Below are 13,666 nucleotides of genomic sequence, written 5' to 3' on the forward strand. Positions count from 1 at the left end.
TCAGTCATATTTCTTGAGAGCTGTGTGCAGAGCACTGTGGTAAGCGCTGTACATCCCCTTCCCCCCACCCCCCCAGGACCCACAGCACTTAGGCCCATATCTGCAATTTATTTCTATTAATGTCTGTCTCCCCCTCTCAAGACCGTAAGCTTGTTGTGGGCAGGGAATGTGTCTGTTAATCATTATATGGTACTCTCCCAAGCGATTAGTACAGTGCTCTGCACACGGTAAGCGCTCTATAAATACGACTGACTGGCTGACCCACTAAGTGCTTGTACAGTATAACAGACGTATTCTCTGCTTACCAAGAGCTTACAGTCAATCAGTAGTATTTATTGAGTGCTTACTGTGTGAAGAGCATGGTACAAGCACTTGGGAGAGTACAGTACAGTAGTATAATGGATATATTCCCTGCCCACAACAAACTTACAGTGTAGGGGGAGAGGCAGCCATTAATAGAAATAAATTACTGATATAGACGTAAGTGGTTGGGGCTGCGAGGGGGTGATGAATAAAGGGAATAGGTCAGGGTGACGCAGAAGGGAGTTGAAGAAAAGGAAAAGAGGACTTAGTCAGGGAAGGCCTCTTGTGCCTTCAGTAAGGGCTTTTCTCCTCCAAGAAGTCTTACCTGACTAAGCCCTCTCCTCCTCTTCTCCAAATCCCTTCTGTCTCGCCCTACTTGCTCCCTTCATTCATCCTCTGTCTCATCCCCACAGCACATATGTATAAATTTGTAATCTGTTCATTTATACTAATGTATCTCTCCCCCTCTAGACTGTGAGCTTGTTGTGGGCAGATAATACGTCTGTTGTTCTACTGTACTCTCCCAAGCTCTTAGTACAGTGCTTTGCACGCAATAAGCACCTAATAAATTCAATTGAATGAATAACCGAATGGGAGAGTAACTGTCTGTTTCCACTCCTGCTTGCTAGGTGGGACTGGGGAGGAAATTTGAGCAGGTGCAGAGATGAGCTGACGGGGTTATCTTTTTGCAGAGGCGACCGAAAGATACTTTCCTCTGACATTGGGAGCCTTCTGTGTTTTGTGTTTCAGAGCATTCGTACCTCAAGCGTCTGCCACAATGCATCTTCCAGCCACCATTGGTGAGTATCTGCCCCGAAACCCTTGAAAGAGCCTGGAGAACCAGCTGGAAGACCCTATCTTTTGCCCTACACCTCCCGACCCCACAACTTGGGCAGTGTTGTTTTGTCAATGACTCAGTCGGGAGAGCACAGTCCAACAGTACGACCAAGTTGTTCCTGAGAGTTTCTGACTGCTGCTGTCTCTCCCTCTGACCTGTCTCGGCCCTCTAACGTCACCCCAAAATGCCCAGGCTAAGCCTGGCTAGGACTTCCCCTGTTGTAATCCGGGAACGTGTCTGCTAATTCTGTTGTATTGCGCTCTCCCAAGCTGTCAGTTCAGTGCTGTACACTGGTTTAGTGGAAAGAGCACGGGCTTGGGAGTCAGAGGTTGTGGGTTCTAATTGCGGCTCCGCCACATGTCAGCTATGTGACTTTGGGCAAGTCGCTTAACTTTTCTGCATCTCAGTTACCTCTTCTGTAAAATAGGGATTAAGATGGTGAACCCCATGTGGTAGATGGACTGTGTCCAGCCTGATTATCTTGTATTCACCGCAGCGCTTAATACAGTAAGTCCATAGTAAGCGCTTAACAGGCACCCCAGTTACTTGTTAAACACTTACTATGTGCCAAGCACTGTTTATATTGTGCTATGCATATAGCAGATGCTCAACAATTTCCCCTGATTGATTACCAGACATTCGCTTGTATTTATTGAGCACTTACTCTGTGCAGAGCATTGTACTAAGCGTTTGGGAGAGTACAATATGACAATAAACAGACCCATTCTCTGCCCACAATGAGCTTACTGTCTAGAACTAGACATGGGGAGCCATTTCTTTTTCCATGAGGCCGCAGTGGAATAATAATAATAATAATGTTGGTATTTGTTAAGCACTTACTATGTGCCGAGCACTGTTCTAAGCGCTGGGGTAGACATAGGGGAATCAGGTTGTCCCACGTGGGGCTCACAGTCTTAATCCCCATTTTACAGATGAGGGAACTGAGGCCCAGAGAAGTTAAGTGACTTGCCCACAGTCACACAGCCGACAAGTGGCAGAGCTGGGATTCGAACTCATGAGCCCTGACTCCAAAGCCCGTGCTCTTTCCACTGAGCCACGCTGCTTCTCCAAATAGAAATAGACCCCTTCCTCCCCCGGCAGGGTTTCATACCAGGGTAATTGAGTCTGAGCCAGCTGTAGGTGACCCAGGGTAGCTGAGCTCTGGCTAATCTCCCTCTGAGCTCTGAAAAACCGGGTCCAAAATGCCTCCGTCTCCTTGTCGTCTGCTCCATTCCACCCGGCCCCTCCGCCTGCGCGGTTCTTGGGGGACTGGGAGGAGCTATATTTGTTAGTTGGTTTGGCCAATGCCTGGAGTAGCTTAAGCCTGTGAGTGACTTCACCTAGCTAGAGGTGAGAAGCAATGTAAGAGAATGGAGGTGGGAGTCAGAGGGCCTGGGTTCTAATCCCAGATCTACCACTGTTTTTTTTTAATTTTTGTGGTATTTGCTAAGCACTTAATACGTGCTAGGCATTGTGCTAAGTGCTGGAGTAGATACGAGATAATAAGGTGGGATATAGTCCATATACCACATGGGGCTCATTGTCTTAATACCCATTTTACAGAGGAGGAAACTCCCTTATTGTTACCCATGCCCAAAGCCCTTGCCAGTACCAGACATTTAATGGCCTCCTCAAGTCTCCTGTCCCCCCCTGCCTCCCCTATCCCTTACCCTCAATGAGCTGACCATCTACTTTATTAAGAAAATGAACACCATCAGGTACAAGCTCCCTAAAACCGCCTCTCTCCCTCCTCAGGCCCTCCTCCTCCCGGCCCCCTCTTCAACTCTCCCATCTTTCTCAACAATATCTCTACAGGAGATCTCCTGCTTCCTCTCAGATGCCACCCCCTCCACATGCACATCAGAACCCATTCCTTCTCACCTTGTCAAAACTCTTGCCCCATCCCTTCTTCCCTTCCTAACAGCCATTTTCAGCCATTCAGTCTCCAGTGGCTTCTTTCCCACTGCCTTCAAACATGCCCATTTCTCTCCTACTTTAAAAAAAACCCTCCCCTGACCCCATGGCTCCCTCCAGTTATCACCCCATGTCCCTCCTACCATTCGTCTCCAAACTTCTTGAGCGAGTTGTCTTCACCTGCTGTCTCAAATTCCTCTCCTCCGATTCACCCTGGACCCCCCTCCAATCTTGGCTTCCGTCCCCTTCACTCCACTGAATCCACCCTCTCAAAGGTCACTAATCATCTCCTTCTTGCCAAATCCAATGACTTCTACTCCATCCTAATTTTCCTTGACTTCTCAACTGCCTTTGACACTGTGGACCACCCCCTTCTTCTGGAAATGTTATCCAACCTTGGCTTCGCTGACTCTGTCCTCTCCTGGTTCTCCTCTTATATCTCTGGCCGTTCATTCTCTGTCTCCGCGGGCTCCTCCTCTGCCTCCCACCCCCAAACTGTGGGGGTCCTTCAAGGTTCAGCTCTCGGTCCCTCTCTATTCTCCATTTACACTTACTCCCTTGTAGAACTCATTTACTCCCGTGGCTTCAGCTACCATCTCTATGCAGATGATACCCAAATCCACCTCTCCTCCTCTGATCTCTCTTCCTCTCTCCAGGTTCGAATCTCCTCCTGCCTTCAAGACTTGGATGTTCTCCGTTACCTCAAACTTAACATGTCCAAAACAGAGCTTCTTATCTTCCCACCCAAACCCTGATCTCTCTCTAACTTTCCCATCACTGTAGATGGCTCCACCATCCTTCCTGTCTCACAAGCCTGATGTTATCCTTGACTCTTCTCTCCCATTTAACATATTCAGTCCATCACTAAATCCTGTCGGTTTGATCTTCACAACATTTATAAATTCCGCCCTTTCCTCTCCATCCAAACTGCAACCACTTAATGCAATCACTTATCCTATCCCGCCTCGATTACCCTATCAGCCTCCTTGTGCTGACCTCCCAGTCTCCTGTCTCTCCCCACTCCGGTACATATTTCACTTGGCTGCCTGGATCATTTTTCTACAAAATCTTTCAGGAACTGTTTCCCTAATCCTCAAGAAACTCCAGTAGCTGTCCATCCACCTCCGCATCAAAAAAAAACTCCTTACCATTGGCTTCAAAGCACTCAATCACCTGGCCCCCTCCTACCTTACCTCTCTACTGCCTACTACAACCCAGCCCTCACGCTTTGCATCTCTAATGCTAACCTTCTCACTGTTCCTCGATCCCCCCCTATTTTGCCCCGACCCCTACCTCTGGCTTTTGGAACCCCTTCCCTCCTCATATCCAACAGACAGTTACTCTCCACACCTTCAAAGCCTTATTGAAGGCACATCTCCTCTAAGAGGCCTTCCCTGAGTAACCCCCTCAAGGAATCTGTGTTCTTATTGTTGTATTTTACTCTCCCAAGTGCTTAGTACACTGCTCTGCACACAGTAAGCCCTCAATAATTGAGTGAATGAATGAATAAACAGTGCCTGGCACATAAGTAGCACTTATCAAATACCATAAAAATACAGTTGAATGAATAAAAAAAAGCCAGCACATAAGTAGCGTTTATAAAAATACCATAAATAAAATGCCACTAGAATGCAACAGCCAAGCTGCTATTATCTGACTGCCTTGAACTTGGAGGGTTGTTTTGGGACCCAGTTTAGCTCTGAACGGAGGCAATGACTGCATTTGGGTGGGGGGGTGCTCCATTCCCAGAGGATGCCAGCCCGATCGCTGTTGTTTCAATCTTACTTAATCATCAATCATATTGACCTCTACCTTGTTGCTCTTACTCTAACCCAACCCACACTCTTCGCTCCTTTGGTGCTTTCTCACTGCACCTCGATCTTGTCTATCTCACCACTGACCTTTCACACACGTCCTGCTTCTGGTCTGGACGCCCTCTCTCCTCATATCCAACAGAATGACTCTCCCCACTTCAAAGCCTTATTTAGGGCACATCTCCTCCAAGAGGCCTTCCGTCACTAAGCCCTCTTTTCCTCTTCTCTCCCCCCGATTCTGCATCACCCTGACTCGCTCCCTTTATTCATCTTCCCTCCCAGCCCCACAGCACTTATGTTCATAGCTGATGTATTTATTTCTATTAGTGTCTGTCTCCCTCTCTAGACTGTAAACTCACTGTGGGCAGAGAATGTGGCTGTTATAGTGTACTCTCACACAGTAAGCGCTCAATAAATGATTGACTGACTGACTGTAGAGCGTCAAGAGGAGAGTTGGAGGAGAGGAAGAGGAGCTGAGAGTCGTCTAAAGCCTGTTGGAGGAATCTGGCAGGAAGGGAAACAGAGGCATGGGGCAATAGCTGGAGCATGCAGTTGGATCCAGAGGAGGCTTTTCTGGTACAGGGGAGATGTGAGCATGAACAAAAGCCAAAAGGAAGGGGACATCAGAGAGTGAGCGCTTGAAGATGGTAGGTGGGGAGGCTAGACAAGTGGGAAGAACTAATTTTAGAAGGCGAGCGGGGATGGGATCAGCAGCACAGGTCAGGAGATAGATTGCATCAGCAGGTAGGAGATCCTGAGAGATGAGTGGGGAAAGATGAAAATGTCATTGTCGAGGAGGAATGGATTTGGAAGACTTGGTGGAGTCCACATGTGGTTTCGATTTAGTCAGCAAAGGAGCTGGCGATAGCATTCATTCATTCAGTAGTATTTATTGAGCGCTTACTATGTGCAGAACACTGTACTAAGCACTTGGAGTGTACAAATCGGCAACAGATAGAGACAGTCCCTGCCCATTGATGGGCTTACAGTCTAATCAGGGGAGAAAGACAAAAACGATAGCAATAAATAGAATCAAGGGAATGAACATCTCATTAAAACAATAGCAATAAATAGAATCAAGGTGATGTACATCTCATTAACAAAATAAATAGGGTAATAAAAATATATACAATTGAGCAAACGAGCACAGTGCTGAGGGGATGGGACGGGAGAGGGGGAGGAGCAGAGGGAAAGGTGGGGGAAAAGAGGGCTTAGCTGAGGGGAGGTGAAGGGGGGGTAGGGGGGAGCAGAGGGAGCAGAGGGAAAAGGGGAAGCTCAGTCCGGGAAGGCCTCTTGGAGGAGGTGACCTCTAAGCTGGGCTTTGAAGAGGGGAAGAGAATTAGTTTGGCGGAGGTGAGGAGGGAGGGCATTCCAGGACAGCGGGAGGACGTGGCCCAGGGGTTGACGGCGAGATAGGTGAGAATGGGGGACGGTGAGGTGAGCAGCAGAGGAGTGGAGCGTGCGGGGAGGGCAATAGAAAGAAAGGAGGAGAGGTAGGAGGGGGCAAGGTGATGGAGAGCCTTGAAGCCTAGAGTGAGAAGTTTTTGTTTTGTGCAGAGGTTGATAGGCAACCACTGGAAGTTTTTAAGAAGGGGAGTGACATGCCCAGAGCGTTTCTGCAGGAAGATGAGCCGGGCAGCAGAATGAAGAATAGACTGGAGCGGGGAGAGACAGGAGGAAGGGAGATTAGAGAGAAGGCTGACAGTAATCCAACCAGGATATTACGAGAGCCTGTAGCAGTAAGGTAGCCGCTTGGGTGGAGAGGAAAGGGCGGATCTTGGAGATATTATAAAGGTGAGACTGGCAGGTTTTGGTGATGGATTGGATGTGTGGGGTGAATGAGAGAGCCGAGTCAAAGATGACACCGAGGTTGCGGGCTTGAGAGACAGGAAGGATAGTCGTACCATCCACAGTGATAGCAAGTTCATCAAAGGTAAGAGAGGGGAGGTAGAACGATTGGAAACTTTTGGGGCGGAGTTTCTTATGATTATTACTACTACTAATAATAGTATTTGGTTAAGTACTTAACTGTGTACCAAATACTGTATTCAGCACTAAGGTAGATTTAAGATAATCAAGTTGGACATAGTCCCTGTCCCGCAAGGGGCTCACAGTCTAATGCGGGAGGAAGAACAGAAATTTAATACCCATTTTACGGATGAGACCGAAGCACAGACAAGCGACTTGGCCAGGGTCACATAGGAGGCAAGGGGCAGATCCGAGATTAGAACCCTGGCTCCGTGACTCCCAGGTCCATGCTCTTTCCACGAGACCACACTGCTTCTCCTGAAGGTCTGGAATAATTGGTGCGGGAGGTGGGCATGACAGCCATATTGCTGAGCAGAAAGGAGGGCAGAGTTCTAGCCAGAAGGTGTGAAGCCTTTTAGCTAGCAGTGGGGAGACAGCATGGCCATGGATAGAGTATGGGCCTGGAAGCCAGAGGACCTGGATTCTAATCCCAGTTTTGCTGCTTGTCTGCTGTGTGACCCTGGGCAGGTCACTTCACTTCTCTGTGCCCCAGTTCCCTCATCTCTACTGTGGGGATTAAGACTGTGTGAGTCCTTTGTGGGACAGAGACAGAGACGTGTTCAACCTGATTACTTTGTATCTATTCAAGTGCTTAGTACAGTGCTCAGCACATAGCACTGAACAAATACCTTAAAAAAAGAAGTTTTAGGTGGCAGAAATTGACCCATTGCTAGTATTTCTGCCTACGGTACTCTGAGATGCTTACATAGGAGCTCAAGAATCCATGGCTGAACACGAATGGAGAGACATAGGGACAACTAGATTACAAACCTGATGCAGGCAGGGAATATGTCTTTCAATTCTATTGTATTGTACTCTCCCAAGTGTATAATAATAATAATTTGGGACTGATTAAGCACTGTTCTAAGCACTGGAGTAGATGATAATAATAATAAATGGTGACATTTGTTAAGCACTTACTACGTGCCAAGCACTGTTCTAAGCACTGGGAGGGTGCGGGGGGAGTACAAGGTGATCAGGTTGCCCCACGTGGGACTCAGTCTTAATCCCCATTTTACAGATGAGGTAACTGAGGCCCAGAGAAGTAAAGTGACTTGCCCAAAGTCACACAGCTGACAAATGGCAGAGTTGGGATTAGAACCCATGCCCTCTAACTCTCAAGCCCAGGCTCTGTCCACTAAGCCACCCTGCTTCTCATAATAAATATGACTGAATGAATGAATGATGCAAGTTGATCAGGTTGGACAAAGTTCATATTCATTCAATAGTATTTCATTCAGTAGTTATTGAGCGCTTACTATGTGCAGAGCACTGTACTAAGCACTTGGAATGTACAAATTGGTAGATAGAGACAGTCCCTACCCTTAGACGGGCTTACAGTCTAATCGATGGGCTTACAGTCTAATCTAATCATATCCCACATAGGGCTCACACTCTTAATCCCCATTTTGCAGATAAGGAAACTGAGACCCAGAGAAGTTAAGTGACTTGCCCAAGGTCACCTAGCATACCCGTTGCGGAGCCGGGATTAGAACCCAGGTCCTTCTGACTCCCAGGCCCATGCTCTATCCACTAAGCCACATTTAGTATAGGACTCTGCACACAGGAAGCGCTCAATAAGTGTGATGATTGATTGACGAGGTTGTCGAGTTGAACTCAAGTGCGTGCATTTGCTCATCTAGAGAGGAGACCTTTGTGAAGCAATCACCTCCAGACGTTGACTGATCTTTCTCCTCTGTCACCCAGGAGATTACACGGACTTCTATTCCTCTCGGCAACATGCTACCAACGTCGGGATTATGTTCAGAGGGAAGGATAATGCTTTGATGCCTAACTGGTGGGTATTTGGGGACTCCAGGTTTACTGCAGAAGGTACCTTGATGGTCTTTTGGCTACAGGGGCATACCGTACTCGAAAGCCCCCCGCCAGAGAAGGAGGGCATGAGGGAAGTTGAAATGAGCCCAGGATATGTTGTCATTCATTCATTCAGTTGTATTTAGCTACCTCACGCTAGATCTCTTCTCCTTCAGTGTCATTCTAAACTTTGATCGTTGCTTGTCTGACCGTGAACTTCAGCTGGACCCCTCCCTTCTGCCATTCGTCTAGCTCACCGCGTGGTTCCTCTGACAAGGATGTCTCTGGTGTTCAATCACTCGCTCCGTCACTGGAATTTATCGAAACCTTACTGTGTACACGGCACTGGGCTGCGTGCCTGGGAGGGTACAAAAGAGCAAGTACATGTGATCCCTGCCCTCAAGGGGAGACAGTCAGTAAAATTCAAGCTCTCTGTGGGCAGGGAATGTGTCCGCCAACTCCGTCGAATTATGCTCTAGACTGTAAATTCGTTTTTGGCAGGGAAGGTGCCTGCTTATTGTTGTGTTGTATTCTCCCCAGCGCTTAGTACAGTGCTCTGCCTACAGTAAACGCTCAGTAAATATGCTTGAAGTAAGAGCTCAGTAGGGAAGCCTCTTGGCCTTGTGGAAAGAGCACAGTCCTGGGCGGAAGAGGGTCTGGGTTCCAGATCTGGCTCAGACACTTGCAGACTGTGTGGCCTCGGGAAAGTTGCTTCACTTCTTTGTGCCTCAGTTTCCTCATCTGCAAAATTGGATGAAATCCTATTTACTCCTACTTAGAGTGTGACCCCCACGTGGAGAAGGGACTGTGTACCGTGGCTCGGGTACAGGGGGGCAGACAAAGCTGATGTTTTGCTCCCAGAAGCAGACCTTGCCCCATTCTCCGAACCCAGCACCCCACCTCTGACTTGATCACCCCATCTCTTCCTCCTCCTCCCCTCCGCCAGGCTGCACCTTCCCGTCGGCTACCATGGCCGGGCCTCCTCTGTCGTGGTGTCAGGCACGCCGGTCCGCAGACCCATGGGGCAGACGTGCGCTGATGAGAGTAAGTTTCTGTTTTTTAAAATGGTATTTGTAAAGTGCTCACTCTGTTCCAGGCACTGTACTAAGTGCTGGGGTAGAAACAAGACCATCATTCATTCCTTCATTCAATCATATTTATTAAGTGCTTACTGTGTGCAGAGCACTGTACTAAGCGCTTGGGAAAGTACAATACAGCAATGAAGAGTGACAATCCCTGCCCACAATGAGCTAAACCTGTGGGGGGAGACAGATATCAATACAAATAAAAAGTCATCAATATAAATTAAAAAAATGATAGATATATACATAAGTGCTGTGGGACAGGGACTGGGGGAAGAGCAAAGGGAGCCAGTCGGGGCGACGCAGAAGGGAGTGGGAGATGAGGAAAAGTGGCACTTAGGGAAGGAGGTTGGATCGTCCGTTTGGACACAGTCCCCGTCCCACATGGGGCCCACAGTGTTAATCCCCATTTTACAGATAAGGTCCCTGAGGCACCGAGAAGCGAAGTGATTTGCCCAAGGTCACACGGCAGACACGTGTTGGAACCAGGACTAGAACCCAGGTCTTTCTGACTCCCAGGTCCGGGCTCTACCCATGGGGCTAGGGGGCAACACCTTATCCTGCCTCATGACCCAACCAATAGAGACTGTTTCCGAGGGCGGAACCCCCTCCCGGCTTCCCCAGATCCATAATGGCTTCTTGAGAAGCAGCCCGGGCCTGGAAGTCAGAGGACCTGGGTTTTAATCCCAACTCTGCCACTTGTCTGCTGGATGACCTTGGGCAAGTTATTTCACTTCTCTGGGCCTCAGTCACCTCATCTGTAAAATGGGGGTAAAATCCGACTCCCTCCTATTCGGACCGCGCCCCACGTGGGACAGGGACTGTGTCCAGATGGACTAACTCGTATCTTCCCCAGTGCTTACAACAGTCTGATAAGTGGTAAGTGTGTGGCCTTTGGGCAAGCCACTTCCCTTCTTTCTGCTTCAGTTACCTCACCTTGTAAAATGGGGATTGAGACTGGGAGCCCCACTTGGGGTAGGGACTGTGTCCAACCCGATTTCCTTGTATCCACCCCTGTGCTTAGTACAGTGCCTGGCACATAATAAGCACTAAGAAACACCACGATTATTATTATTCATTTATTCATTTGTATTTATTGAGTGCTTATTCTATGCAGGGCACTGTACTAAGCCTTTGGGGAAGTATAATACAGCAATAAACACTGACATTCCCTGCCCACAATGAATTTACAGTGTAGAAGGAACATCAATACAAATAAAATGACAGATATGTATATAAGTGCTATGGGGCTGGGAGGGAGAGAGAGCAAAGGGAGCTAGCCAGGGTGACTCAGAAGGGAGTGGGAGATGAGGAATAGTGGGGCTTAATCTGGGAAGGCTTCTTGGAGAATTTGTGCCTTCAATAAGACTTTGAAGCCGGGGAGAGTAATTTTCTGTTGGATTTGAGGAGGGAGGGTGTTCCAGGACAGAGGCAGGACGTGGGCTAAGGGTTGACAGTGAGACATGCAAGATTGAAACATAGTGAGGATGTTAGTACCAGAGGAGAGAAGTGTGTGGGCTTGGTTGTAGAAGTAGAGAAGCAAATTGGGGTAGGGAGGGAGCAAGGTGATGGAATGCTTTAAAGCCAGTGGAGAGGAGTTTTTGTTTGGTACAGAGGTGGGTGGGCAACCACTGGAGTTTTTTGAGGAGGGGAGTGACACACCCTGAAGGTTTTTGTAGAAAAAATGATCTGGGCGGCAGAGTGAAGTATGGCCTGGAGTGGGGAGAGTTAGGTGGCTGGGAGAGTGGCAAAGAGGCTGATGCAGTAATCCATGTGGGATAAGATGAGTGATTTATTATTATTAACAAGTACCATAATTATTATTATTTTGTCCTTCTCTCCTTCTCCCAGAGAAACCCCCAATATTCGAGGCCTGCAAACTTTTGGACATTGAATTGGAAATGGTAGGTCACGGGTCCATGCGAGGGACTTGGGCACTTAAGAGAGAGAGCAGTTGTTGCTGCCGTCACTTTCCTGGGGCAGCTTCCTCTCTCTGTATCGACGCCACCGCCAGACAGCCTGGGAGTTTCTCTGTGGTGACGCCTTCTGTCGTAGATTCCAGTTCATTCCAATTTAGACTCAGAAGCAAATGGCAAATTTCCATTTCGTTGCCAAATGCTTTCCACAGCACCTTTTCACCCCCTGAAACCATCATTTTCAGAATTAGCTCACAAAGGGGGTTAAGCAGGGAACTGAGATCTACAAACCATCTCCACTCACTCTTTCTTCAGCTTTCTACAGTCTTCTCTCCCTTCCTGACTGGGGTTTGCAGCTGAAGGAGAGCCTTGTGGATGCTGATCAATCAGCGGTATTTATCGAACGCTTACTGCGTGCAGAGCACTGTCCTAAGTGCTTGGGAGAGTACGATATAACAGAGTTGGTAGATACAGTCCCTGCCCACAACGAGCTTACAGTCCGATGAAGAGATGCCAGAGGAAGCGGACATCTTAGAGCATCCCATGGGTTCTGGTGAATGAGATCCAGATCCGCAATCCTTGAAAGTCCACGAAGAAGCCTGTGATGCCTGCGAAACTTGTCTGGTCTGTTGTATTGGATTGAACCCGTGCCCTTTGGCTCCGCTGGGCAGGGAATAATACTAGACTCCATTCGTGTCAAGGGAGAACGTAGTGTTTTATTCTTGGGCTTTCATGCCAGTGCTTGGCGTGCTTGGCACTGGAAGAGTTGTCTGTCATTATTGGGCGTCTGCACTAAGTCCCATGGGGGACAGGGATCGTGTCCAACCTAATTTTCTTGTATAATAATAAAATGATGATGATATTTGTTAAGCGCTCACTTCACTTCTCTGGGCCTCAGTTCCCTCATCTGGAAAATGGGGATGAAAACCGTGAGCCCCAAGTAGGACAACCTAATTCCCTTGTATCTACCCTAGCGCTTAGAACAGTGCTTGGCACATAGTAAGCGCTAAACAAATACCAACATTATTATTATTATTAGCTTTTCCCCAGGATCCTGTGGGTTTAAGAGTGGTGTGGGCTTGGAGCTCCTGCATTCCCGGGACAGCAACCCAACACATTCCCCGCTCCGGATCGCTCTCGCTGGCTGGCACTGGGCTCCGCGGTTTGGGCACCCGAGTCCATCGGTCAGCTGCATTTTGATGGGCACATTCTGCTCCCACACCTCCTCCACCCCGGTCCCCCCAATCCCCTCTGACCACAGGCATTCTTCGTCGGCCCCGGTAACAAGCTGGGAGAGCACATTCCCATTCACAAGGCTCACGAGCACATCTTCGGGATGGTTCTGATGAATGACTGGAGTGGTGAGTCAGCCAACGGGGTCTGCCAGCGAGGCTGGGGGTGGGCCCGCAGAGGGAGCTGCTGGTAGAGACCCATACCCTCTCCAGTAGGGTTCATCGCCCAGCATCCATGAGAAGCAGCGTAGCCTAGTTGATAGAGTCCGGGCCTGGTGGTAGGAAGGACCTGGGTCCTAACCCTAGCTTTGCCACTTTCATTCATTCATTCAATAGTATTCATTGAGCGCTTACTATGTGCAGAGCACTGTACTAAGTGCTTGGAATGTACAAATCAGCAACAGATACAGTCCCTGCCCGTTGACGGGTTTATAGACAAAAACAATAGTAAATAAAATTAAGGGGATGTACATCTCATTAAAACAATAGCAATAAATAGAATCAAGGTGATGTACATCTCATTAACAAAATAAATAGGGTAATCAAATATATATATATATGTGGCTAGAGCCCGGGCCTGGGAGTCAGAAGACCTGCCTTCTTATCACTGCTCTGCCACTTGTCTGCTGTTGTGGGGCCTTGAGCAAGTCACTTCACTCTCAGGGCCTCATTACCTCATCTGTCAAATGGGGATTAAGACTGTGAGCCCCATGTAGGACAAGGA

General features: G+C 48.3%; 1 protein-coding gene across 1 annotated transcript in view; it reads left to right on the top strand.

The window, feature by feature from the left end:
* The window catches only part of FAH (fumarylacetoacetate hydrolase), a 44,937-nt gene that overhangs the window by 17,873 nt on the left and 13,398 nt on the right, over nucleotides 1-13,666 (top strand). The window contains exons 4-8 of the mRNA XM_029066356.2: nucleotides 1,054-1,103; nucleotides 8,605-8,695; nucleotides 9,659-9,756; nucleotides 11,646-11,698; nucleotides 12,972-13,071. Of these exons, the coding sequence (XP_028922189.1) occupies nucleotides 1,054-1,103; nucleotides 8,605-8,695; nucleotides 9,659-9,756; nucleotides 11,646-11,698; nucleotides 12,972-13,071 (392 nt within the window). The remainder of the gene's footprint in view (nucleotides 1-1,053; nucleotides 1,104-8,604; nucleotides 8,696-9,658; nucleotides 9,757-11,645; nucleotides 11,699-12,971; nucleotides 13,072-13,666) is intronic.

The sequence above is a fragment of the Ornithorhynchus anatinus genome, chromosome 5 (genome assembly GCF_004115215.2).
Source record: "Ornithorhynchus anatinus isolate Pmale09 chromosome 5, mOrnAna1.pri.v4, whole genome shotgun sequence".
In the NCBI taxonomy this organism is placed as follows: domain Eukaryota; kingdom Metazoa; phylum Chordata; class Mammalia; order Monotremata; family Ornithorhynchidae; genus Ornithorhynchus; species Ornithorhynchus anatinus.